General features: G+C 44.6%; 1 protein-coding gene across 1 annotated transcript; it reads left to right on the top strand.

The window, feature by feature from the left end:
* The first annotated feature begins 226 nt into the window (after positions 1 to 226).
* Positions 227 to 24926, top strand: LOC118833231 (inner centromere protein-like). The gene is made up of 8 exons (XM_036740594.1): positions 227 to 305; positions 4384 to 4493; positions 4618 to 4723; positions 5420 to 5604; positions 9538 to 9592; positions 9807 to 9884; positions 21734 to 21848; positions 23234 to 24926. The coding sequence occupies exons 1-8, from the start codon at positions 297 to 299 to the stop codon at positions 23386 to 23388; spliced, it is 813 nt and encodes a 270-aa protein (XP_036596489.1). The 5' UTR covers positions 227 to 296; the 3' UTR covers positions 23389 to 24926.
* The last annotated feature ends 1758 nt before the right edge of the window (positions 24927 to 26684 follow it).

The raw sequence follows: 26684 nt of genomic DNA, 5'->3' as shown, positions 1-26684 counted from the left end.
ACTGGAGGAGAGGTCTAAGGAGGATATCGATGGATGCCGGTGACCAGTAGGCTGGGGGGGACTGGAGGTCGGAACCAAGAGAATGGCATCTGAGATAGGATCCAGGGAGGCCTTGCCGCGGCTCCTCCAATGAGCGTTGACTGACAGCCCCGGTGGCCAATAGGCGCTCGGCAGCTGGAGATGGGCGGGGCACGCGGCTGCGTCTCTGATGATGGGTCACGCCTTTGGTTCCCCACCCCTCACCGCTGGCAGCTGGAGAGTCCACGCAGCTGCTCCTCTCCTGGTGTCTTCTCCAGATGCAGCAGGTGGGGGGGGGGCGGAGGAGCGGCGGGTGGGGGGGCCCGGAGGAGCGACAGGTGGGGGTGGCCTCTCCAGAGGCAACAGTGAGGAGGCCGAGGAGCGGCTGGCGGGGGCGGGGGGCCTCGGAAGAGTGGCGGGTGAGGGGGCCCAGAGGAGCCGTGGGCAGGGGTGGGGGGGCGGAGGAGCGGCGGGTTGGGGAGGCTTCTCCAGAGGCAGCAGGTGAGGGGCCGGAGGAGCGGTGGGGGGATGGCTAGAGGAGTGCGGTTGAGGGGGCGGAGGAGCGGCGGGGTGGGGGGGTGGTGGTGGTGGTGCAGAGAATAGGCAGTTGGGTGGGTGGGGGCAGCGGGCCCATTCCTTTGGGCCCAGCCTGGTCCCATCCCCCCCGACGAGGGGCACCTCTCCCTCCTCTTCCTCCTCTGCCTGCGCAGTCTCCTCACTGCCTGACTACACTGGAGAGGAGCCTCGAAACAGGCAGGCCCTTGCACTCTCAGTTTCCCAGCCTATCAAAGGAGGCGTCCTCTTTATCTGGAGTGGAGAATCTCGGCCCAGGCCCTCCTCCAGTGCGGCTTTGGCCATTTTACAGGCCGGGATCTGAGGGCAGGGAGGGGGGAGTAGCGGCTGTTGATGCTGGAGCCCCCAGAAGGAGACACCCCACCCCAGGCTGTGTCCAGGTCATGGTCAGGGGTGTCTGTGCAGTGGAAGGAATGAATGAAAAGACCTCTTCCCCTCGGGCCCATTTTGATTTGCATTTCTCCAATCAATAGTGAGCTGGAGTGTTTTTTCATATGGCTATAGATAGCTTCCATTATTTCATCTGAAAACTGACCATATCTTTTGAGCACTTAGTTGGAGAATGGCTCTTATTTTCATAAATTGGACTCAGTTCTCTATATGTTTGAGAAATGAAGTCTTTATCAGAAAAACTTGCTTCAATTTTTTTCAGTTACTAACTGTATTTCCCTCCCTCCTATCCCCCACGTTTATTCTATTCTCTCTCCTTTCCCCCAGTCCCTCTTTAAAAGTGTTTTCCTTCTGATTACCCCCTCCCCTCTATCACCCCCCTATCTCGTTCCCTTCCTACTTTCCTGTAGGATAAGATAGATTTCTGTACCCAATTGAGTGTGCATGTTATTCCCTCTTTTCGCCAATTTTTATGAGAATAAAGTTCGTTCACACCCCGTCACCCCCCCTTCCCCTCCACTGTAAAACCTTTTTCTTACCTCTTTTATGTGAGATAATTTACCCCATTCAACCTCTCCCTATATTCCTCTTTCACACCGTAATTTTAGTTTTTTGACATCATGCCTTCATATCCCTCACATCTCTACCTTCTGTCTATATATACGCCTTCTAACTACCCTAATAATGAGAAACGTCTTATGAGTTACAAATATCTCCCCATGTAGGAATGTGAACAGTTTCACCTTATTAAGTCCTTTACCATTTTCCTCTCCTGTTTACCTTTTTATGCTTCTCTAGATCCTTGTCTCTGACAGTCAGATTTTCTATTCAGCTCTGGCCTAGTCGTTAAAAATGCTTGAAAGTCCTCTATCTCATTGAATGTCTATTTTTCCCCTGAAGATTACACTCAGTTTTGCTGGATTGGTGATTCTTTGTTGTGATCATAGCTCTTTTGCCCTCCAGAATATTGTATTACATGCCTTCTGATCCTTTAATGTAGAAGCTGCTAAATCTTATGTTCTCCCTATTCTGTTTCCACCATAGTTGAATTCTTTCTTTCTGCCTGCCTGCAATATTTTTTCTTTGACCTGGGAACTCTGGAATTTGGCTACCATATTCCTGGGAGTTTTCATTTTGGGATCTCTTTCAGGAGGCGATTGGTAGATTCTTTCAATTTCTGCTTTATTCTCTGGTTCTAGAATATCAGGGCAGTTTTCCTTGATAATTTCTTGAAAGATGATGTCTAGGCTCTTTTTTGGATAATGGCTTTCAGGCAGTCCAATAATTTTTAGATTATCTCTCCTGGATCTGTGTTCCAGGTCAGTTGTTTTTCCAATGATATATTTCATATTGCATTCTTTTTTTTCATTCTTTTGGGTTTGTTTTATTGTTTCTTGATTTCCCATAAAGTCATTAGATTTCATTTGATCATTCTAATTTTTGAGGAACTATTTTCTTCAGTGAGCTTTTGTACCTTTCAATATGGCCATTTCTACTTTTTAAGGGAGTGTATTTTTTTTTCTTCAGTTAATTTTTGTGCCTCTTTTTCCATTTGCCTAGTATTTTTGTGCTATTATTTTCTTCAGTAATTTTTTGTGTCTCCTTTAGCAAGCTGTTGACTTGTTTTTCATGATTTTCTTGCGTCACTCCTTTTTCTTCCCAGTTTTTCCTCTGCTCCTCTAATTTGACTTTCAAACTCTTTTTTGAGCTCTTCCATGGCCTTAGAATAATTCATCTTTTTCTTGGAGGCTTTGGATGTAGGAACTTTGACTTTGTTCTCTTCTTCTGAGTGTGTGTTTTTATCTTGTCACCAAAGTAAGTTTCTATAGTCTGAGTTTTTTTCTGTTGTTTACTCTTTCTCAGCCTATTACTTGACTTTAACTCAAAGTAAGGCTCTGCTTCCAGGGTGGAGGGTGTCTTGTCCTGGCCTGCAGGGGTATTATGCAGCTGTTGTCAGAGACCCTTCTAGGCACCTGTAAGTTTTCAGTTCTTCTGGAGTGGTATGATCTCAGGAGTGGTATTTACCCCTTTCCTGGCCTGTGCTCTGGTCTGTGAATGACCTCAAGCACTCTTTCCTGCCCAATGGGAGGGAAGGAAAGGGGATAGGAGCTGAGTTCCTGGCACGACATTTCTGGAGTGGGCTCTCTCACTGGAGAAATGGGGAGGAAATGCCCCCTGGCAGCAGCAGCCACTCCCTTGTAGGCTCTTTCCTTGCCCCATCCTTAGAACCTTGGGGACTTGGCAGTGATGTCCTTGTGGAAAACCTTGGGTTCCCCTGCCACTCTGGGGGGAGTGATCCCTTGCTGGTGTCTCTGGGGTGAGTGGACTGCAGGAGACCCCTCAGAGCTGAAGGGGTTGCCAGCCCTAAGTTCTGTCAGAGGGAGGCATTTCCTCTGTAGCATCCTGACAGGTGGTTGTCTGTCTAGCCTTTACTGGAACACCTCAGAGCATGACGAGCTCACTACTTCACAAGACAGTTTGTTACATTTTTTAATAGGTTTAACTGTTTGTAAAAGTGTGGGTGGCTCTGATCGTCGGCATAATGCTCACCCACGGTCGACCCCAAGTAAATGTGCATTGAGTTAAATCAGAAAGCTCCGTTTTGTGCTCCTGTTGACCTCTGCCTGATTTCCATCCCTTCTGGTCCTGCTCTCTGAGGCCAAGCAGAGCACAGCTAAGTTGTGGGGCTGCCTCCCCCTCAGGCTGGCGGGCTCAGTTATTCATGGGTCCCTGGGACTGACCATTTGGCTACACCACCAGACAAGACTCTGCCCATAGCTTTTCGGGGGTCTGAACACTGGCTTGCTTTGTCCTGCATATGTGGTCCTGGCTAAGCCCCTTCCCCCTCTGGATCATGGTGCCCTGATGTCACCTGGGATGCCTCCACCATGTCCATCAAGAGAAGCCGAGGCAGACCCCAAGCTTGGACTCTGAGCGTTCCAGGATGGCTTCTGTACAACTACCGTGGAAGGGATGTAGGTGAAGGACAATGAGCCCATTTTACAGATGATGGGTCTTGGATCTCAGAGATGGGGAGCAGGGGTCCAAGCCCCCCTGGCCAGTTACTTAGTGGCCGTGGCAGTCCTGGGAGGCCACGCTGACAAGAGGCAGGGCAGGGCGCCCACTGTGCCTGCAGCACCGGCCATGGGCAGTGACCTCTTCCTTTGGCCCCGTTCATGTCAATATCATTTGTTACAGCATGTGGAAAGACAGCTGACCTCAGACCCGGGTTCAAGTCCTGCCTGGGACACACCCCCGTTGTGTTCCAGGCAGTTGGGGTGGGGGGATGGTGGGCCTCCTACGGGAAGGGGGAGGGAATAAGGGAGGCTGGGGGACCCAGGCCTCTGCTGGTGTCTGCCTGTCCCTTGCTCACTCTCAGCTGGGCGGCTCTTCCCTCCTCAGGAGAAAGAGCGGCCCCTGAAGGAGGAGGAGGAGGCGCCTCTGCTGGGAAAGCAGAAGGTGGAGGAGGACCAGGAGGAGGACAAATGCTGTCACCCCGAGAAAGTGAAGATGTGAGTGTCTGCCCCCTGGCCCGGCCCCTCCTGCTCCCTGGCCCTGTGGAGGAGGGACTGAAGGTGGATGGAGGGGGTTCTCCAAGCCCAAGAGGTGTCCTGTCCATTCCTCCTTGTCCCCCAGGGAGCAGGAAGAGCATCTTGAGAAGGTCCTGCAGGCCTGTGAGGGAGTGGAACAGCTGGAGGTGGAGAAGCAGCAGCAGCAGGCTCAGCTGGAGGAGGAGCCGGAGGTCAGGGTGGCCCTGGTTCTTGGGCTGGGACATTCCAGGAAGCCCCTGGGTAGGGGAGGGGTTGGAGTCCCAGGGAGGCAGGAGCAGAGCTGTCCATCTTCATTCCCCACAGGATAAGGGCTAAGAAAGGCCCCTTGTGCTGGGTCTTAAGTCTGGAGGACCCAAATTCAGATCCACCTCAACACTTAGTGGCCGTGCAGCCCTGGGCTAGTCACTTAACGGCTGCCTGCCTCAGTTTCCTCTTCTGCAAAATTCCACTTGGATCCTAGAATTGTTGGTAAGGAGCCAATGAGGTGACCCAAGCCAAGCACCGTAGAAATGTGGTTGTCACCATCATTCTTCCTTGGCATGGGGCAAAGGGGGAGGGCATGGATAGAGAAAGACTCCTGGCAGCTCTCCGCCCTTCCCCCGTGGACAGCAGGAAGAGGTGGCTTCTATCTGGAATGAGTGCTCCCCCACTGTCCTGTTCCTTTCTGGGGGCCAAGCCCAATTGTTCTTTACCCAGAATATTCATTCCACACTCAGACATGGGGTATTTTGGAAATTTGGATTCCACAAGGAAGGCTCATGTACTGTCATTGACTTAGAGCTGGAAGGGCCGGAGTTGGCTCTACTCTGCCTGCTTCACCCCCAACCTGGCCTGCACCCCCTCTCCCCGGCCTGCCTGACCGGGTGCCCTCTCTGTCCCACCTCCAGGAGGAGGAAGAGGGAAAGAAGCAGGAGCAGCTGCAAAAGGAGGAGAACAAGGAGGAAGAAGAAAAGAAAAAGGAGGAGAAGAAAGAGGAGCTTCTGCAGAAGGGGGCTGAGGCCCAAGGGACCAGGGAACAGCAGGAGCAGCAGCCGGCCCTTGAGGGGGAGCAGGAGAGGCGGCAGGGCAAGTGGTGAGGTCCCGCCTTCCCTGCCTATGGGCGTGTGTGTGTGTGTGGGCGCGAGCAAGAGAGAGAGACTGTGATTGTGAGATTGTGAGTATGCGTGTAAGAGAAACTGTGTGTGTGTGTGAGTATGTGACTGTGAGTGTGTGTGTGAGAGAGAGAGAGGCAGGCTGTGAGATTGTGAATGTGTGTGAAAGGGACTGGGTATGTATGTGACTGAGAGAGACTGAGTGTGGATGAGATCCCAGCAGACCCTCGGGGGCTTTGCCAAACTCTACCTGGGCAGGGGGCGTGTGGGGGATGTTCTGGACTGCAGTGAGTTCTAGGCCTGTGTCTTGGCTCCATCATTTACTCTCAGTATGGCCTGGAGCCCATATCTTGCCTCCTCCAAGACTCACTTTCTTTTCCTGAAAAGTGGGGGTGATACTTGGGCTCTGTCATGAGGCTCGCGGTGTCATGCTGGGCCCTGTTCCATAGTTGCCCACCGCTTTGGGGGACCACGAGGTCGTACTTTGCTGGCAGAGTGAAGCTATGGAGACGATGGATTTTCAGCTCAGGGAGCAGTTGGGGTCATAGAGGATCTGCACGATGCCCCAGACAGACCCTGTTCTGCTTCATTCTTCCTTCATCGTTCTGGGCCCAGCTCGTCATCTTCCCCTGACAGGCCATCTCTCCGTAGTTCTTAGAACTCTCTCCTTAGTTCTTAGAACTCCAGGGAGCCCCTTGATCCCTCGCACTCAGTACAGAGCAGATGCAAAGTCAAGGCCTTTTTCCTTCATTTGTGTATGTACCCACTGGGGTCACTATCCATCTGTATGGATGGGATCCTGGGGCAGGATGGATTCTTCATGTACTTTGTTTTCCAGTGTAGGCAGCTAGGCCCATCTTTTTTAATGTCTCGCAACAATTTTGAGAGTGTATGTTTGCAGGTATTATCCCCACCTTGCAGATAAGGAAAGAGGCCTGGATTATTTAAAAGACTTGCTTATAACATGGGTAGTAATTGTTGGCAGAAATATTGAAGCCAAAGGAAGTGTTTATTTTTATTTATGTATTTTAAAAGTAAGTTTTATTAATGTCTGACAGATATGCTCCCCTTCCTCCACCCATTGCATTCTTCCTTGTGTGAAGGAAAGATAGGCTACTCAGACTCCATGTGGGCAGCATCGTGCCCTCCACCTCCCTGCAGCAAAGGGTGAATCCTGGAACAAGAGGGATCATCAGTGTGGCGGTTCAGTCCTTTACTTAGACTTTCCAGCTGACACTGCTCTGTCATGGTGGCCTATCTTCTCCTGGCTCTCCTCCTCTCGGTACCAGGTCATAGGAGCCCTCCCATGTCTTCCTGAATGTCTCATTGGTAATTTCTTGCTGCATGATCATATTCCCATAGATCACAATTGGATCAGCCTTCCCCAGTCAGCTTGTTCCCTCTTTGGTAGATGCTCCCACCATGTCAGTGTGGCTCCAACCTCTCCCCTTGTATCTGTGGCCTCTCATTGTGGCTGAGAGCCCTCTCTACCTCCTCAGGTAGAGACCCAAGAAGTTAAAGACTTAAAAAAAAGTCGCTAGAGAAATCAGTAAATCTTTTCCATTTTTTCCATCTGTTTGATGTCCTAGTTCCAGCCTTAGTTGCTTTCAGGATGATCTGCTTACTTGGGGTCTCCAGCGACATCTGGTATAAGCTTATTTTCCTGCTGCTTTCTGAGGAAGCCCTGCTCTTAATTAACCTTCCACCTTGGTCCTCCATGAGGCTTTATACATCACTTTGTATTTTTAGCTGACATCTCTCCACTTGGAGAGGAGATCAAGTGTAGAATTGGGTTCCTTTTACAGCAAAACTTATGTAGGAAAATTCTGGTCTTTTCCACTTTGCACTTTTTTTCTGAGTTACTAGCTTATTTAAGAGAGAATTGCTTCAATTTTGTGCCATCTCTTCAACAAGTGGGTCTGACTGTATCCTGGCAGAGGCATCTCCAGGCCTGTCACATACATCAGTCAATAACCCCTTGTTTTCTTGCCTTTCTAGGTTTCTCTCGACTCCTGCGTTTGCATTTCAAAGTTGATACTCAGCTTTGGGATTTTCATCAAGAACATTTGAAAGTCCTCCATTCTATTCCAGGTCCATTTTTTCCCTCTATAGGAATAATAATTTTTTTTTTGACATGCAACTGGGGTTTTTTTTGGATTTTTTTAATTTTTATTTATCATTGTTGGTTTTTAGCGCTGATTTTCACAAGAGTTTGAATTACAAATTTTCTCCCCGTTTCAACCCTCCCCTCTACGCCAAGATGGCATATATTCTGATTGCCCTGTTCCCCAGTCAGCCCTCCCTTCTGTCACCCCACTCCCACCCATCCCCTTCTCCCTTTCTTGTAGGGCAATATACATTTCTATGCCCCATTGCCTGTATATCTTATTTCCTAGTTGCACGCAAAAACTTTTTTTTCAACATGTTTTAAAATTTTGAGTTCCAAATTCTCTCCCCTCTTCCCTCCCCACTCACCCTCCCTAAGAAAGCAAGCAATTCAATAGAGGCCACATGTTTATCATTATGTAAAACTCTTCCACAATACTCATGCTGTGAAAAACTAACTATATTTTGCTCCTTCCTATCCTATCCCCCTTTGTTCAATTTTCTCCCTTGACCCTGTCCCTTTTCAAAAGTGTTTGCTTTTGATCACTTCCTCCACCTATCTCCTTCCTCCTTCTTTCCTGTGGGGTAAGATACCCAGTTGAGTATGTATGTTATTCCCTCCTGAGGTCAAATCCAATGAGAGCAAGATTTCCTCATTCCCCCTCACCTGCCCCTTCTTCCCTTCCAACAGAACTGCTTTTTCTTGCCACTTTTATACAAGATAATTTACCCCATTCTATCTCTCCCTTTCTTCCTCTCTCAGTATATTCCTCTCTCATCCCTTAATTTGATTTTATTTTTTTAGATATCATCCCTTCATATTCAACTCACCCTGTGCCATCTATTTATACATACATATGTGTGTGTGTGTGTGTGTGTGTATACATATGTATATGTATATTCCCTTCAGCTACCCTAATACTAAGGTCTCATGAATTATACACATCTTTCCATGTAGGAATGTAAACAAAACAGTTCAGCTTTAGAAAGTCCCTCATGATTTCTCTTTCTGGTTTACCTTTTCATGCTTCTTGATTCTTGTGTTTGAAAGTCAAATTTTCTATTCAGCTCTGGCCTTTTCACTGAGAAAGCTTGAAAGTCCTCTGTTTTATTGAAAATCCATATTTTGCCTTGGAGCATGATACTCAGTTTTGCTATGTAGTTGATTCTTGATTTTAATCCTACCTCCTTTGACCTCCAGAATATCGTCTCCCAAGCCCTTCATTCCCTTGACATAGAAGCTGCTAGATCTTGTGTTATGCTGATTGTGTTTCCACAATACACAAATTGTTTCTTTCTAGCTGCTTGCAGTATTTTCTCCTTGACCTGGGATCTCTGGAATTTGGCAACAATGTTCATAGGAGTTTTCTTTTTGGCATCTTTTTCAGGAGGCAATCGGTAGATTCTTTCAATTTCTATTGAAGGGCTTAGACACTTACATTCCACTTCTCTGGCAGAACAGTATTTGCAAATGTCCTTGGAAAAGACAGAACAGAAAAAGCAGTTCAATTCATTGAGCATTTATTAAGTGCCTACTACATACAAGACACTGTTTCTAGGTACTAGGGTGCAGAGACAGGAACAAACCAGGCCCTGCCATCTGGGACCTCATGTTCTACTGGCTTCCTTCCTGATGCTGTTTCTCCTCTTTAAAATCCTGAGTCCTATTTCCAACAGCAGGTTGAGAGTGATATGTTGAGCCCTGGGGATAGTGGCAGGTGGTGCTGTGGGGTGGGCTTCAGGTCAGGATCACTCCTCTGGGCCCCCTTCCTGCTGGTGACTTACGAGATTGGGCTCTTGGTTTTCAGGGTGCGGCAAGAGAAGGAGAGATTACTGAGTGAACCAGAGGAGAAAAGGAGGAAGGTGAGGCACTGGGGGAACCTGGGGTGGTCCTTTGTCTCCTCATCTGTGCACTGACATGACCTTGGTTGTGGCTGCAGCCATGCCCCTTCTCCCCATGGCCCATTCAGAGGCTACTGCCCCTGGTGTCTCAGGGCTTTTCTAGGAACGGGGCAGGAGGTGGAGAGTAGTGCCTTGGAGGGGTTTCCATGGCTCACACGTGCTGTGTTGGCCCCAGGAGGATTGTCAGCACCAGGAGCAGAAGGAGCTGACAGAGGAGGAGGAGAAGGCCAAGGATGTTGCAGCTGCTGCCGGGGTCAGTAACAGTTTGGTGTGTGTGTGTGTGTGTGTGTGTGTTTATTTACAAATTGGTTTATTTATTTTTAGTTTTCAACATTCACTTCCATAAGATTTTGAATTCCATGTTTTCTCACCGTCTCTCCCCTCCTTCCACCCGAAGATGGCATGTAATCGGATATAGGCTCTACGTATATATTCATATCGAACCTATTTTCACATTAGTCATGTTGTAAAGAAATAGAACCAATGGGAGAAACTATGAGAAAGAAGAAACAAAACAAAACAACAAAAAAAAATCCAGCGAATAGTTTGCTTCCCTCTGCATTCAGACTCCCAAGTTCTTTCTCTGGATGTGGATAGCATTTCATAATGTTCTCTGTCTCTTGTTTGGTCATAAATTCCTCCTTTCTCCATAGATGTGACAGGTAAACTATTCCTTGCTCTCTTAATTTGCTTATAATATCAGCCTCTACATCTAAATCATGTACACATTTTGACTTTATTTTGGTGTATGGTATAAGATGTTGGTCTATACCCAGTTTCTACCATACTATTTTCCAGTTTTCCCAGCAGTTGTTGTCAAATAGTGAGTTCTTATCCCAGAATCTGGAGTCATTGGGTTTATCAAACAGTAGATTACTATAATCATTGACTTCTGTGTCTTGTGTACCTAAACTATTCCACTGATCTACCCCTCTATTTCTTAGCCAGTACCAAGTAATCTTGATGACTGCTGCTTTATAATACACTTTAAGATCTGGTATGGCTAGGTCGTCTTCCCTTGCATTTCGTTTCATTAATTGGCTTGAGATTCTGGATCTTGTTCTTCCAGATGAATTTTGTTATTTTTTTTCTAGCTATATAAAATAATTTCATTGGTAGTTTGATTGTATGGCACTGAATAAGTAAATTGATTTAGGTAGTAGAGTCATTTTTGTTATATTGACTCAGCCTACCCCCGAGAAACTGATGTTTCTCCACTTATTTAGCTCTGACTTTATTAATGTGAAAAGTGTTTTGTAATTATGTTCATATAGGCCCTGGGTTTGACTTGGCAGGTAGATTTTTTAATCAGGCAAATATTTTATGATGGCTACAGTAACTCTAAATGGGATTTGTCTTCCTATCTCTTGCTGTTGGGCTTTCTTAGTATTATATAGATGTACTGATGATTTGTGTGGGTCTATTTTATATCCTGAAACTTTGCTGAAGTTGTTTATTATTTCAAATAGTTTATTTTTCATCTTTTTATTAATTAATTAATTTATTTTTAGTTTTCAACATTCACTTCTATAAGATTTTGAGTTCCAGATTTTCTCCCCATCTCTCCCCTCCCCTTACCACAATATGGCATGCATTCTCATTACAACTTTTCCCAATCTGCCCTCCCTTCTATCACCGCCTCTCCCCCTTATCCCCTTCCCTTCTATTTTCCTATAAGGCAAGATAGGTTTCTATATACCATTGCCTGTATATCTTATTTCCCAGTTGCATGTAAAAACAATTTTTAACATTTGTTTTTAAAACTCTGAGTTTCCCATTCCCACCCTTCCTCCCTCCCCACCCACCCTCATTGAGAAAGCAAGCAATTGGAAATAGGTCATACATGTGTAGTCATGTAAAACACTTCTGTAACAGTCATGTTGTGAAAGGCTAACTATATTTCCCTCCATCCTATCCCACTCCCCATTTATTCTGTTTTCTCCTTTGACCTTGTCCCTCCTCAAAAGTGTTTGCTTCTGATTACCCCCTCCTCCCATTTGTCCTCCCTTCTATCATGCCAACCTCTCTTATCCCCTTCCCCACTACTTTCTGGTAGGGTAAGATAGACTTCCATACCCAATTGAGTGTGTATGTTATTCCCTCCTTAAGCAAAATCCGATGAGAGTAAGGTTCACTCGTTCCCTCTCACCTCCCCCCTTCTTCCCTTCCATTGTAAGAGCTTTTTCTTGCCTCTTTTATATTTCAAGTAGTTTTCACTTGATTCTCTAGGATTGTCTAAGTATATCATCATATCATCTGCAAAGAGGGATGGCTTCGTTTCTTCTTTGCCTATTCTAATTCCTTCAATTTCTTTTTCTTCTCTTATTGCTAAAGCTAAAGTTTCTAGTACTATGTTGAATAACAGTGGTGATAATGGACATCCGTGTTTCACCCCTTATCTTATTGGAAATGCTTCTAGCTTGTCCCCATTACATATAAGACTTGCTGATGGTTTTAGGTAGATGCTACTTATAATTTTTTTTTTTAGAAAAAATAATTTATTTTATTGATATCTTGTTTTTGCATCAACTACATTTCCCAATGTATCTGTTCCCCTCACTTTCCAAGAGAGCCAGCTCTCATAAGAAATAAAAAGAGAAAAAAGCAGGTCAGCAAAACTATCCAACACATTAAAAAAGTTTGGAATTATATTTCTTTTATTTGTTTATTTATTTATCTAGTCATTTAATTATTTATTTATTTATTTATTTATGGTTTTTTTTTAATTAATTAACTTATTTATTTTTAGTTTGCCACACACGGTTCTACATAATTTTGAGTTCCAGATTTTCTCCCCTCCCTCCCCGCTCCCTCCCCAAGACGGCCTGGAATCTCATATAACTACCATGTATAACTTCGCATTGAATTAATATATACACTAGTCAAGTTGTGGAGAAGAATTATGACCAATGGAATGAATCATGAGAAAAAAGAAACAGAACCAAAAAAAAAACCCAAAAACAAAAACAAAAGAGAAGCAAAATAGGCGAGCATGTAGTGCGCCTCAGTCTGTATTCCAACTTCACAGTTCTTTCTCTGGATGAAGATAGGATTCTCCATCGTGAGTCCTTTGGAGTTGTCCTTGCACCTTACGTTGCTGAGAAGAGTGAAGTATGTCAGGGTTGGTCCTCACGGAGTCCATCTATCTGTGGTTGTGTACAATGTTCTCCTGGCTCTGCTCCGCTTACTCAGCATTATGTCGTGTAGGTTTTTCCAGGTTGTTACGAAGTCCATATCATCCCCATTTCTTATGGCACAATAGTATTCTATTACCTTAATATACCACAGCTTGTTCAGCCATTCCCCAATTGATGGGCATCCCTTTGATTTCCAATTCTTGGCTACCACAAAAAGAGCCGCTATAAATATCCTTGTACATATGGGTCCTTTTCCCGCTTGTGTGATTTCTTTGGGATACAACCCTAGAAGTGGTAATGCTGGGTCAAAGGGTATGAACATTTTTATAGCACTTTGGGCATAGTTCCAAATTGCACTCCAAAATGGCTGGAGCAGCTCACAACTCCACCAGCAATGTAACAATGTTCCAATTTCCCCACATCCTTTCCAGCATTTATCATTTTCCTGTTTTGTTATTTTAGCCAATCTGACAGGAGAGATGTGGTATCTAAGAGTTGTTTTGATTTGCATTTCTCTAATCAGTAGTGATCCAGAGCATTTTTTCATATGCCTATAGATAGCTTTAATTTCTTCCTCTGAAAACTGCCTGTTCATATCCTTTGACCATTTCTCAGTTGGGGAATGGCTTGTGGTCCTATATATTTGGCTCAGTTCCCTGAATATTTTAGAAATGAGGCCTTTATGAGAGATACTAGTTGCAAAGATTTTCTCCCAATTTTCTGCTTCCCTCCTAATTCTTGTTGCATTGGCTTTTTTTGTACAAAACATTTCAATTTGACATAATCAAAATTATCCATTTTGCATTTTGTAATGCTCTCTATCTTTTGTTCGTTCATGAATTCTTTTCTTTTCCATAAATCTGATAAATAGACTATTCCTTGCTCTCCCAAATTACTTATACTATCAGCTTTTACTCCTAAATCATGAACCCATTTTGACTTTATTTTTGTATATGGTGTAAGATATTGGTCAATGCCCAGTTTTTGCCCTACCATTTTCCAATTTTCCCAACAGGTTTTGTGAAATAATGAATTATTAGCCCAGAAGCTGGCCCTTTGGGTTTATCAAAGAGTAGATTGCAAAACTTGTTGATTTCTCCTACTTGTGTACCTATCCTATTCCACTGATCCACACCCCTATTTCTTAACCAGTACCAGGCAGTTTTGATGACTGCTGCTCTGTAGTACAGTTCAATATCTGGTATCGCTGGGCCACCTTCTCTAGCATTTCTTTTCATTAATACCCTAGATATTCTAGACCTCTTGTTTTTCCAGATGAATTTTGTTATTATTTTGTCCAGCTCAGTAAAATAATTTTTTGGTAGTTTGATAATTTCTTCAAAGATATTGTCAAGGCTCTTTTTTTCATCGTGGTTTTCCAGTAGACCAATACCTCTTAAATTGTCTCTCCTGGATCTATTTTCCAGGTCAGTTGTTTTGCCAATCAGATATTTCACATTTTTTTCTATTTTTTCATTCTTTACATTTTGTTTTACTACTTCTTGGTGCCTCATAGATTCATTAGCTTCCACTTGCTCAACTCTAATTTTTAATGAGTTAGTGTTTTCATTTTGCTTTTGAGTCTCCTTTTCCAATTGGTTGATTTTGCCTCTCAGGGTGTCATTTTCTCTCTCTAGATTCTGAATCTCCGTAGCCATTTCGCCAATCTTATTCTTTAGGGACTTTTCCATTTTTTCCATGTTTTCTTTTACCTCCCTAATTTTGTTTTTAAAATCGGCTGGAAACCAGTTCATATTACCTTTTGAGGTATCTTATGTATCTACAGTATCGTTACTTCCCTCTTCCATATTGATATTTTGATCCTGCCTGTCTCCATAAAAAGAATCTATTGTCCTCGGTTTTTTTGTGTTCTTCTTCTTGTTGGTTTGCCTTTTGCTGTCTTTACAACGAATTTCTACCTTTGGGCCTCAGGGCTTTCTGTCCCAGCTTTCTTATTCTGGGGATTGTGAGTCTAGAATTATAAACTTCAGTTTCCTGAGGTGTGGGGAGGGGTCTGGTTCCCTGGCGTCTCACTCCCTATGGGTGCTCTCCAGCGCTTGCTTTTCAGCAATGGTGTCAGCTGTTTGATGTTTGAGCTGATCTCTGGCACTTCCCCTGGGGGAGCAAGCTACGTCTGGGCTCCTGGTGTTCACCCCTTCTGATTCTGCCCCTCTGGGACTAATGAGCTTCTACTATTTGTCCTGTGAGGCCCCACTACTTTCTCTTCCGTTTCAGCTTTCTTTTTTTTTTTCCCCGAGGAATTCTCTGAGTGAGGCAGGGAGGGGTTAGAGCCGTTTACCTGGCCATTGTGACTCCCGGAAGTTCAAGAAGCCAAGTTCCTGGGCTGCAAGCGTCAGGAGTTGGTGTTTTCCCGGTCGGTGGCATTGCGCTGCCTGTCGTCGCTCCCACAGACTGCCGTCCTTTGTTGGGAGTCCTGGGGATCACTGCCGGTTTCGGGCTCCCAGCTTTCTCCCAGCCTGACTCCCCCGTGGATTTCCCGGCCGGGCATTCCGCTTTGGTCTGGAGCAGCTCCGCACGCCACACTCCGAGCCCTGTCCGAGCCTACAGGTTCGTGCCTTTGGCCTTTCAGACTCTCCCGGCTCGGAAATTTGCCCCACGCAGACTGCTCGCGGTTTCTGACTCTCTCAAATCTGCTCCAATTCACTTTTTTATAGGAATCTGACAGACCTTGTGAGAGAGCTCTGGTAAGATGCTGCCTTCATGCGGCCATCTTGGCTCCGCCCTGCTGCTACTTATAATTTTAAGGAAGGCTCCATTTATTCTTATGCTCTCTAGTCTTTTTTTTTTTAATAAGAATGAGTGTTGTATTTTGTCAAAAGCTTTTTCTGCATCTGTTGAGATAATCATGGTTTCTCTTAGTTTTATTGTTGATAGGATCAATTATGCTGATAGTTTTCCTAATACTGAACCACCCTGCATTCCTGGTATAAATCCTACCTGGTTAAAGTGTATTATTCTCTTGTAAGTTGCTGCAGTCTTTTTGGTAATATTTTATTTAAAATTTTGGCATCTATGATCATTGGGGAAATTGGTCTATAATTTTCTTTCTCTATTTTGCCTCTTCCCGGTTTAGTTATCAATACCATATTTGTATCCTAAAAATAGTTTAGTAAGAATCCTTCTTTGCCTATTTTCCCAATTATTCCATACAGTATTGGAATTAATTGTTCTTTAAATGTTTGATAGAATTCACTTTTAAATCTATCTGGCCCTGGAGATTTTTTCCTAGGGAGTTCATTGAGGGCTTGTTCAATTTCTTTTTTCTGAGATGGAGGTCTTGAAGTATTTTACTGCCTCTTAAGTTAATCTGGGCAGTTTATATTTTTGTGAATATTCATCCATTTCACTAAGATTGTCAAATTTATTGGCAAAATAGTTCCTAATTACTGTTTTAATTTCCTCTTTATTGGTGGTGAATTCACCCTTTCCATTTTTGATACTGGTAATTTGGTTTTTTCCTTTCTTTTTTTAAATCAAATTAATCAAAGGTTTATCAGTTTTATTGGATTTTTCATAAAAGCAGCTCTTGGTTTCATTTATTAGTTCGATAGTTTTCTTGATTCCAATTTTATTAATCTCTCCTTTGGTTTTCAGTATTTCTAATTTGGTATTGAATTGGCAGTTTTTAATTTTTTTTTCCTACCTTTTTTAGTTGTATCCCAGTTCATTGATCTGCATCCCATAAGTTTTGGTATGTTGTCTCATTATTGCCCTTCTCTTGGATGAAGTTTTTGATTGTATCTGTGATTTGTTATTTTACCCAATCATTCTTTAGGATTAGATTATTTCGTTTCTGATTACGTTTTAATCTGTCTTCCCACGGCCCTTTATTACATGTAATTTTTATTGCACCATGATCTGAAAAGGATGCATTTAATATTTCTGCCTTTCTGCATTGGATTGTGAGGTTTCTATGCCATAGTACGTGGTCAATTTTTGTTTGGTGCCATGTACTGCTGAGAAAAAGGTATATTCCTTTCTATCCCCATTCAATTTTCTCAAGAGGTCTACCATATCTAACTTAGTATCTATCTATCGATCTATCTATCTATTTTAGTTTACAAGATTCAGTTCCACAATCTTCTGAGTTTTACATTTTCTCCCTCTCCCCTCCGCCTTCCCCAAGACAGCATGCAATCTGGTATGGGCGCTATGTATACGTTCGTATTAAACATATTTTCATATCAGTCATGTGGTAAAGAAAAATTATAACCAATGGAATGAACTATGGGAAAGAAAAGAAAAGAGAGCAAATAGTATGCTTCCATCCTCATTCAGACTCCAAAGTTCTTTCTGTTGATGTGGATAGCAATTTCCATTGTGAGTCTTTGGGAGTTGTTTTAGATTTTTGTATTGCTGAGAGAGCTAAGTCTCAAAATCATTCTTTGCACAGTGCATTTGTAATTGTGTACAATATTCTCCTGGTTGTGCTCCCCTCACCCAGCATCAGTTCATGTAAGTCTTTCCGGGTTTTTCTGAAGGTTTCCTGCTCATAATTTCTTATAGCACGACAGTATTCCATTGCATTCATATACCACAACTTGTTCAGCCATTCCCCAACTGATGGGCATTCCCTCAATTTCCAATTCTTGGCCACCACATAAAAGCTGCTATAAATATTTTTGTACATACAGGTCCTTTTCTCATTTTTATGGTCTCTTCGGGATACAGCCCTAGAAATGGTGTTGCTTTTTCAAAGGGTATGCACGTTTTTATAACCCTTTCTGCATAGTTCCAAATTCTTCTCCAAAATGGTTGGATCAGTTCACCACTCCACCAAGCATGCAGTAGCGTTCCAGTTTCCCCACATCTTTTCCACCATTTATCAGTTTCCTGTTTTGTCATGTTAGCCAATCTGATAGGTATGATGTGGTACCTAAGAGTTGTTTTGATTTGCATTTCTCTAATCAATAGGATTTAGAGTATTTTCTCATATTACTATAGATATGTTTAATTTCTTCCTCAGAAAACTGCCTGTTCAAATCCTTTAACCATTTATCAATTGGGGAAATATCTAACTTTTCTGAACTTCTGTTCACCTTCTTAACTTCTTTCTTCCTAATTTTATGATTAGATTTATCTAGTTAAGAAAGAGGTTGGTTGAAGTCCCCCACTAGTATGGTTTTGTTGTCGGTTTCTTCCTGTTACTCCCTTCACTTCTCTTAAGAATTTGTATGCTATACTATTTGGTGCATATATGTTTAGTAATGATATTGCTTCATTTTCTATGGTGCCTTTTAGTATGATGTAGTTTCTTTCCTTATCTCTTTTAATTACATCTGTTTTTGCTTTTGCTTTGTCTGAGATCCGGATTGTTACCTCTCATTTTTTTACTTCGACTGAAGCATAATATATTCTACTCCAGTCTTTTATCTTTACCCTGTGTGTGTCCTGATCTGTTTCTAATGTGTTTTTTGTAAACAACATATTGTAAGATTATGATTTTTAATCCACTCTGATATCGGCTTCTGTTTTATGGGAGAGTTCCTCCCATTCGCATTCACAGTTATGATTACTATGTGTTTCTTTCTCCGACCTATTCCGCCCCCCCCATTCATGCTTTTCTATCTGCTTTCTGCCATCCTCTCTATCAGCCCCCTCCCTTTTCTTTCCCTTTTCCTTTACTACTTATTTCCTCTATTCTATCCCCTCCTTTTCTTCCTCCTTTCCCCTCCTACTGCCTATAAGTCAAGTTAGATTTCTGTGCCTAACTATGTTGCTCCTTCCTTGTGCTAATTCCAATAAGAGTAAGGTTAAACAGTGCTCGTCACCCTCCCTTTTTTACCTCTACTGTAATAGGTCTTTGTGCTTCATTGTATGATGTAATTTACCCTTTTCTGCCTCCTCTTTTACTCTTTTTCCATTACAATCCGTTTTCATCACTTAATTCATTTTTTTTTAATCATCACATCAAAGTCCACTTAAACCCACCCCCTCTGTCTATGTATTTCCCTTCTGGACATGACAATAAAGGTACAGTTCTCAAGAGTTGATACATAGGTATCATCTTGCCATGTAGGTCTCTAAACAGTTTGCCCTAATTGAATAACATGTTTTTTTTTCCTTTTTCTTTCTTGGAAGATGGTCTCTAGGCTCTTTTTTCATCATGGCTTTCCAGTAGACCAATAATTCTTAAATTGTCTCTCCTGGATCTGTTTTCCAGGTCAGTTATTTTTCCAGCGAAATGTTTTGTGTTTTCTTCTATTTTTTCATTCTTTTAATTTTATTTGACTGATTGTCGATGTCTATAATTATAGAGTCATTAGCTTCCAGTTACCCAATTCTAATTTTTAACAGATTGTTTTCTTCAGTTAGCTTTTGTACTTCCTTTTCCATTTGGCCATTTCTCCTTTTTAAGGAGTTGTTTTCTTCAGTGTACCTTTTTTCATTTTGCCGGTTGTATTTTTAAAGGAATTGTTCAATTTTTCTTCTACCTCCCTTATTTGACTTTTAAACTCCTTCTTGAGCTCTTCCAAGAAGACTTTTTGGGCTTGAGACCAATTCATATTCCTCTTTGAGGTTTCTGATGTAGGTATATTCACCATGTTGTCCTCTCCTGAATTTGTGTTTTGATCTTCCCTGTCACCAAGACACTTCTCTATGGTCATTTTTTTTTTCTTGCTTGCTTTTTGCTCATGTTCTTTGCCTTTTTTCTGGCTTTTAAAGTTGATCTATGCTTCTGGGGCACAGGGGCACTGTCCCAGGCTGTATACTAGGGGCCTGGTTACTGGCTTTGTGTGCTGGGGCCTTAGGTGCTGGCAGCTGGAGGCTGTAAGGGTCTGCTAGCTTACCTGGTGCTGAGCTGGAGCTGGTGGTGGTGGCTGGTGTGTGCCTGGTGTTGGCGCTTGCCTTCTCCTCCACCGTGGGGCTCAGGATCTCCCATTCATCCTGAGGTGGGGGTTCCTGCTGGCTTGCCAGGACACCTCCCATCCTGTACTCACCCCCTTTGGCTACAGCAAGAGGGACCTTTTCCATTAATCCCCCTAGCCTCCCAAGCTAAATGCCTGCTTCACCCCATTTTTGCGTTGGATCCACTGTTCCAGGATTTTTCCTGAGGCGATAATCTATGGGTTTTTCAAGGTCAGTGATGGAGGGTGAGAGCGATTTCCTGCTTACTTTGCCGCCTTGGCTCCTGGAAGTCCTCAGTAACAAATTCTTGAATGTAACAGCGGGTATACAGGTGAGGCCCAATCTGCGGCTTCCTTGCTCCCCCTTCTTACCTGGTAAGTCCATAGAGGTGCTAGGAGGTGTGACCTGCTCAGAGCTATAGAAAGGCAGCAGGCTCCTGGGAGGCTCTTAGGCCACTAGCCAAGCCCACCCTGAGTCCTTTTCCAGTGTTGGTACAAATGGTCATCTGCTTGAGTACCTCCCAGGATCAGGGAAACCCTTTAGTTGCTAAGCCAGCCCATTGTGTTTTTGGACAGTTCTGGGTGTCAGGAGGCGCCCAGATGCCCCTAACTCTGCCCTTAGTGGCCTCTTCTGAGTGCTCACCCTGCACGGACATGAAGAGACAGGCCCAGTGTGTTGCCTCTCAGTCTTCTCTCCTCTTGGCTCAGTGGTCCCAGGTCCTTTGGCATTGTATTGCCCTTGTCTGGGGACTGTCCAGCTTATCAACGTCAAGCTTCTGGGTGTAGCCTGAGTTTGGGAGGGGGGCAGAGGCCAGATGCACCAGTGCCTCCTCCTTATTTTTATAAGCCCTGCCCACTGGCCTCTCTTGGCACATTGTTGGCTCTCTGCCTGGCTTTCTGGGGTGCTGTGTCATTGAGTTGACCCACCCTGAGCCTTCTGTCCCCTACAAGCCCCAGGTCCTTTTCATGTGAGCTACTGTTTAGCCACACCTCACACCCTTCAAAGTTGGATTGGTTGATGGGTTGGCATGGTCAGCACCATGATCAGTACAGCCCAAGGCAGTGTCTGAGACCAATGGGAGCCAATGACAAAACAGTGAGAGAACACTGAATTTGGGTTCAGCCATCAGCGTGGAGCATCCACCATGTGATCTCTTAGCTTCTCTGGGCCCCAGGGGTCTCTTCTGCAAAATGGGGCGGGGGGATGAACTTAATGACCTCCAAAGTATTTTCCAGCTCTAAAACTCTGAACCTCCACAACCTTCTGTGACCCAGGAGGAAGAGCAGGGAAAGAAGGCCTTGGGAGCACTCTGCAAGAGGAGCTCCGGGAGGAGGGAAAGCCTCCATTCTGGACCAGCCTGGGCAGCCATTGGCTCCCCGCCAGCTGCCACATTCACCAAGCTCTGCAGGCTTGCCTCAGCCTGGGCCATGCCTCAGCTCCCACTACACATGGGAGCCAGGACCAGACTCCGGTTTCCATGCCCTGTACTGATGGTCAGCTTTTTTTAGTCAGCAGACGGACAAGGCCAAGGGCTCCGTGCCCCTCAGAAATGTTATCTGGGGTTTAGCTACTCACATTGAGATGAGCCTGTTTCCCTCTTCCTCCCCCATTGTCCTCAGTGATCGGTTACTTGGTCCATGAGGAGATGACGATGCCCCACTCACCCAGGGCCACCTTATAGAGGAGAGGTCCACACATTCCCAGAAAACGAGCCTTTGGACTCTGTCAGGCACAAGACAGACTCCTCACAAACAGTAACTTCTGCTGCCATAATTGTCTCTGTAAACATCCTCTCTGAGTCTCCTGGAAACCTTGTGCTAGAGGCAGTGTGTGGATTATCCATATTTTACAAGTCAAGAAACTGAGCCTCAGAGAGGGGGAGACATATCCCAAGTCTTAGTCCTGGCCTGTGGCCACTCTGGACCTCAGTTTCCCTCATCAGTCTGGTGGGGTGGGGCGAGGTTTGGACGGGATCATCTCAAAGGGTCCTTTCAGCTCTGGCAGCCCAAGGTGCCCTCCAGTGTGCCAGGAAGTGCTAGAGGTCTCCTTTCTTCTTTGGAGTCTAGTTTGCAATTCTTGTGAAATGACCCCACAGGACTCCAAGGGGGGCCCCAAGATCAATCCGGACAACTACGGGCTGGATCTGAATAGTGAGAACTCCACAAATGATAAGTCCCGGGCCGAAAAGCGTGTTCCTGTTTTGTTCGAAGGTAAGTGTGTACCCCCACCTCTTTACAAACGACTTACCCATTAGATTGGACCAGAGTATACTGAAGGAGAGCAACGTCTAACAAGTCTAGAAAGGTAGGCTGGGGGCAAGTTGTGAAGCTTGGGCATTACATGCCAACAGAAGCTTTTATTTGATCTATAGGCCAAGGAGGGGAGGGATGTTGTCAGCCCTGCTGGTCTTTAGAAAAATCCCTTTGTAGTCATGTGGAGGATGGGTGGCAGTGGGGAGAGGCTGGAGGCAGGGGACAATTTGGGAGGGTGCTGCACTAGTGCAAGTGAGAGGCAGCCAAGGCAGGTTCGATGTCAGATAAGGTGGAAATGGAAAGTATAATGTGTGGCTATTGATGGGCCATGTGGGATGAGAAGGAGGGAGGAGTCAGGTAACACTGAGGTCGTGAGCAATGTGGCAGTGACCTCAGCAGTAAGAGGGAAGTGTAGACGAGGGGAGAGAGAATTCTGGATGTTGGATATTCTGAGTTTGAGGTGTCTATGGGGCATCCAGTTTGAAATATCCAGTTTGCAGTTGGTGATTTGGGGCTGGCACTCAGGAGAGAGGTGAGGGCTGGAGACATAGCTTTGGGAGTGATCCCAGTAGAGTGGCAGTTGAACTCCTGAAAGCTGAGGAGGTCACCCAAGGAGATCCTACAGAGGAAAGGAGAAGAGGGCCCAGGACAGAGCCCTGGGGGTACCCATGGTTAGTGGGCATGATCTGGACATAGACTCAACAGAGAAGGCTGAAATGGAGAAGCAGGGCAGGAGAAGGTGCCTAGTAGCACTCTTAGCGGCAGAGAGGTCAGGAGGGATGTGGGTCAGGGAAGGATTGCTTGGTTTGGCTGTTAGGATGTTCCTGGGGGCAGCTGCGGTTCATCGATGAGTTGGAAAGCAGATTGCAAGAGCTGAGGAGAGGAAGGGGGCAGTGACAGTCTGGCTTTTTAAAGGAGTTGGGCAGAGGGAGGGGAAGAGAGATATAGCAGGATGGGCTCTCCTGAGGTTCCTTCCCGATAAGGGAGACCAGGGAAGCAGCCCCACTGGAGAGGGGAAAAGACTAGTGAAGAGGGGCTGAGATCAGGGCCCCTGGAGAGGGCTTGGCCTTACAGAGTGGGAGGACCACCTCCTCATGGGAGATGGGAGGACAGGAGAGCCTGGGGCCTGAGGTCAGGGGCCTTAGAAGGGGAGAAGGGTAACTTGGGGAGGAGGAGGAAGAAGGTTCTCAGCTGTGAAGTTTGGAGTTATGGGTGTGATGTGGGAGGCTTGAGGAGAGAAGGGAAGGTTTGGAATAACCTTGAAGGGGGAGTCATCAGGACTTGGGTGGCATCTCCCTGTGAGCCTCCTTCTCTGGCATAACCCCTGACTCTCTCCTGCCCAGTGCCCCAACTCAGCCCGGAGCTCATCAGGCAGTTGTGCCAGCCTCTTCCCCCTAACCCGTACTTCGAGAGCTTCCGCAGTCGAAGGGCCCAGGATGTATTCGACAAGAGTAAACTGCAGGATCAAACACCTAAAACAACTCCAAAAGACTCATAATTGAAGCAGACTGTTGACAGTTTTGTTGTGTTGTGGTTTGTTTTTTCTTTCTCATGTTTCCTCCCATTCATTCTAATTCTTCTATACAACATGACTAATGTGAAAATCTCTTTAATAAGAATGTATCTGAGAGCCTACATAGGATTGCACGCCATGTTGGGGAGGAGGTAGGGGAGGGAGGTGGAGAAAAATTAAACCTTATCGATGTTGTCAACCTGAAAGTTTGGTTAAAGTAGGCAAACAAGCTAGGTGATATGTAAATTCATGATGTTTATTCCCTTAAAGCTAGAGAAGCTAGCGTACTTGTACATAGAAGGAGCCAGAGCTTAAGTTCTGACTGCCTGAACAAAGGAATGAGAAGGTTTAAATACATTTTTTGTCTCAACTCAGCATGCCTGCGTTACTCAATTTTATGATTCCCATGTATGTTTAACCACGATACAAGAAAAGGATTTTCCTTAATGGAGTAGGTTGTAAATACAATGAGTCAAGGTAGTTGACAAAGTGTCAATTGAAATTACAACCCAGGATCTCTGTGTTTAATTTACCATTAACATGCCCTAACATAGTATATGCCCATAATATGTTAAGATAAGAAAAAGTCACATTATTCAAGATAGTTTCTCAGGTTAAAGGTCTCATCCTTAATGGCTAATAGACAGGGAAAAGAATCCTTTTAAGTCAGCCAGATCTGGCCTTGTTGACATAGGAGGAGGTATTCTCTGAGTTTACTCAGAGAACAAAGAAGCTTAGGTTCAGACTCTTCTTCTGGTTAATCAGTTCAGTCTCTTCCTCTAGTTAATCAGTTCAGGCTTTGACCCTTATTGAAGTTACTAATTTGATTTTAAATGATTATCATTTCCTCCTTTTGGTCAAAGGCAAGCTGAAACCTTTGCCTTTAGACCAAGGAAGATATGGAAAAACCTCTCTCTTCCTCAGGGGTGAAATTCTAAAAATCCTTATCCAGGTGCATTCGAGTTTTTTTTTTCCTGTGGTTGGACATCCCCAGAGATGAGCAGTCACTGCAAAGTAATTGTAAACAAGCAGAAGGAGCAAGTTGCAAGGCGGTCAGGGTAGGGAGCATAATGGGAAAAATAGAGCAGCTAAGTAAAATAAGCTAAAGATACCAAAGATATAGGTAACCAGTCTTGGAAATGGAAAGGACTCAGAAAAGGGAGCTGTTCTTCATGCAGGTCTGGTCCTGACCCTTGGGAAAGCTGTCTATGTCTGACGTCATCTTTTTCAGACCCCTTTGAAACCAGAGGGCCAGGTTTCCTATGAGTTTAGATGTCCACTCGGGAGCAGGGGCAATCATCAGATGTGACAGAGGGATCAAGGGGTCCATATTCACAAGTTGGCAGCTATAGGAGTAGTCAGACCTGACAGGGGCTCCCAGAACACGTATGATTTGATAATTGAGAGAAAAAAAAAACAGCATAACATAGATCCTTGACCAAAGGCGCATAGAAATGGTTCAGTTTCCCAGCCACACAGGGCTAAGTTCAAACAGTGTAATAAATGGTTCAGTATCTGTAGTAACAATCTTGCTAGCTGCTGCCGTGGGGGTGTAAGATCTACCAACAACCAGCACCCAGAGAGCTGCCATCACAGGTTCTTTTGATCTGCTTTACTAAGGAAAGTAGCATTAAGGGGTTAATCTTATTTCAAAACAAAACACAAATATCATTCACTTAGTTCAGGGGAAAAAGCCAGAACCCTGAACTTCAGAGCAAATACAAACAAATTACAAACGTCAACAGGCAGACCTTGTGTGATTCAAATCAAAACACATAGTTACCAGAGAAGAACCAACATCTGAGTTGTAAATCTGGGCGGGGGGGGGGAATTGCAGCTTACCCAGAGTCTCAACACTCTTTTCATGAGTGTGCCCCTCAAACGTCAAACACCAAGCTGTCCTCAATTGTGTCCTGTTCAGAGCTCTGAGGGTTCTGACCTCACCCAGGCTAAGTGTGGGAAAGTTCCCCATCCCCAATATCACATCATATACAAATGACTCCTAATTGTCTCTGTGCTGAGAAATAACCAAGACAAAAAGATCCCACTTCATATGCCCCATTCAGACAAAGGCCAGAATCGTTAGCATTGTGTTTACAAAACTTCTTGATAATATAAATTTGCTGTAAAAGAAAAAGAGGTACAATAGCATATATCTTAACAAAAGGAAAGAACTTCAAACAGGGTCAAGTAGAGATAAGATAAATTTTTGCAATTGGAACAAAGAGGTGTGGAGTTTGCCCGGAGCAGTTTTTCAATGATGATACTTCTTGAAGGCAGTTTTTCCCACTAACATTCTCTGTTGTCTTTGGTGTTTGTGGGTTGAGAAGTCTGGTGTCTGCCACAGTTCACTGATTCAGGGCACTAGGGCCTGTTTTGCCCACCTCCTGGTCTGGTTGGTCCGGGCGCACCCCACACCGGGCTCTGCTACGTTCCACTCTACTCCCAGCTCCATGATATAGACCTTACCCAGCGACCATCCAGGCTGTCCTGGGCTGGAGCCCTGCTTCCCTCTGCTATTTTGTGGGTTCTGCAGTTCTAGAATTTGTTCAGAGCCATTTTTTATTGGTGTTTGGAGGGTCCTGGGGGAGAGCCCTAGGCAAATCCCTGCTTTCCAGCCACCATCTTGGCTCTGCCCCAGGTTAATCTATTTTTAAGGAGTTATTTTCTTCAGTATTTTTTGGGGTCTCCTTTAGCAAGCTGTTGACTCATTTTTCATGATTTTCCTGCTTCACTCTCATTCCTCTTCCCAATTTTTCTTCTACTTCTCTTACTTGATTATCCAAATCCTTTTTGAGCCCTTCCATGGCCTGAGATCAATTAACATTTTTCTTGGAGGCTTTCAATGTAGGATCTTTGACTTTGTTACCTTCTTCTGGCAGTATGAAATGTAGTCATGTCCTTCCAACTAGCTCTTGATTATTTCAAAATGGATGTCCCATGGTGTAAGGATAAATGAAAGATCTTTCCCACCCATTGAATAGGCCTTTGGTGGGGCCAACAAAGGGAGGCCTGATTAGAGGCAGGCCAACACCCTTTCACTAACTAAGTGTGAGGCCCCAGGCCCACACCCTTTTGCTGGTTAAGCCAAGGTGGGCATGAAGCCCTCAGGGCCCAAAGGGGAGTTGCTAAGGCCAGAGCCTTTGTATGTGCCTTTGACTCTTTCCTTTGTTTGAATCAAGAGTCTTTGAAGACCTGCTCAAATCACAAGAAAGTCTAAGTCACATGAGTTTCAGTCATATGGTTGTGACACCTTCTGTTGGGCTGACTGAAGAAGTGTA

This window comes from Trichosurus vulpecula, assembly GCF_011100635.1.
Source record: "Trichosurus vulpecula isolate mTriVul1 chromosome X unlocalized genomic scaffold, mTriVul1.pri SUPER_X_unloc_5, whole genome shotgun sequence".
NCBI lineage: Eukaryota > Metazoa > Chordata > Mammalia > Diprotodontia > Phalangeridae > Trichosurus > Trichosurus vulpecula.
This window is presented reverse-complemented; position numbering and strand designations above follow the sequence as displayed.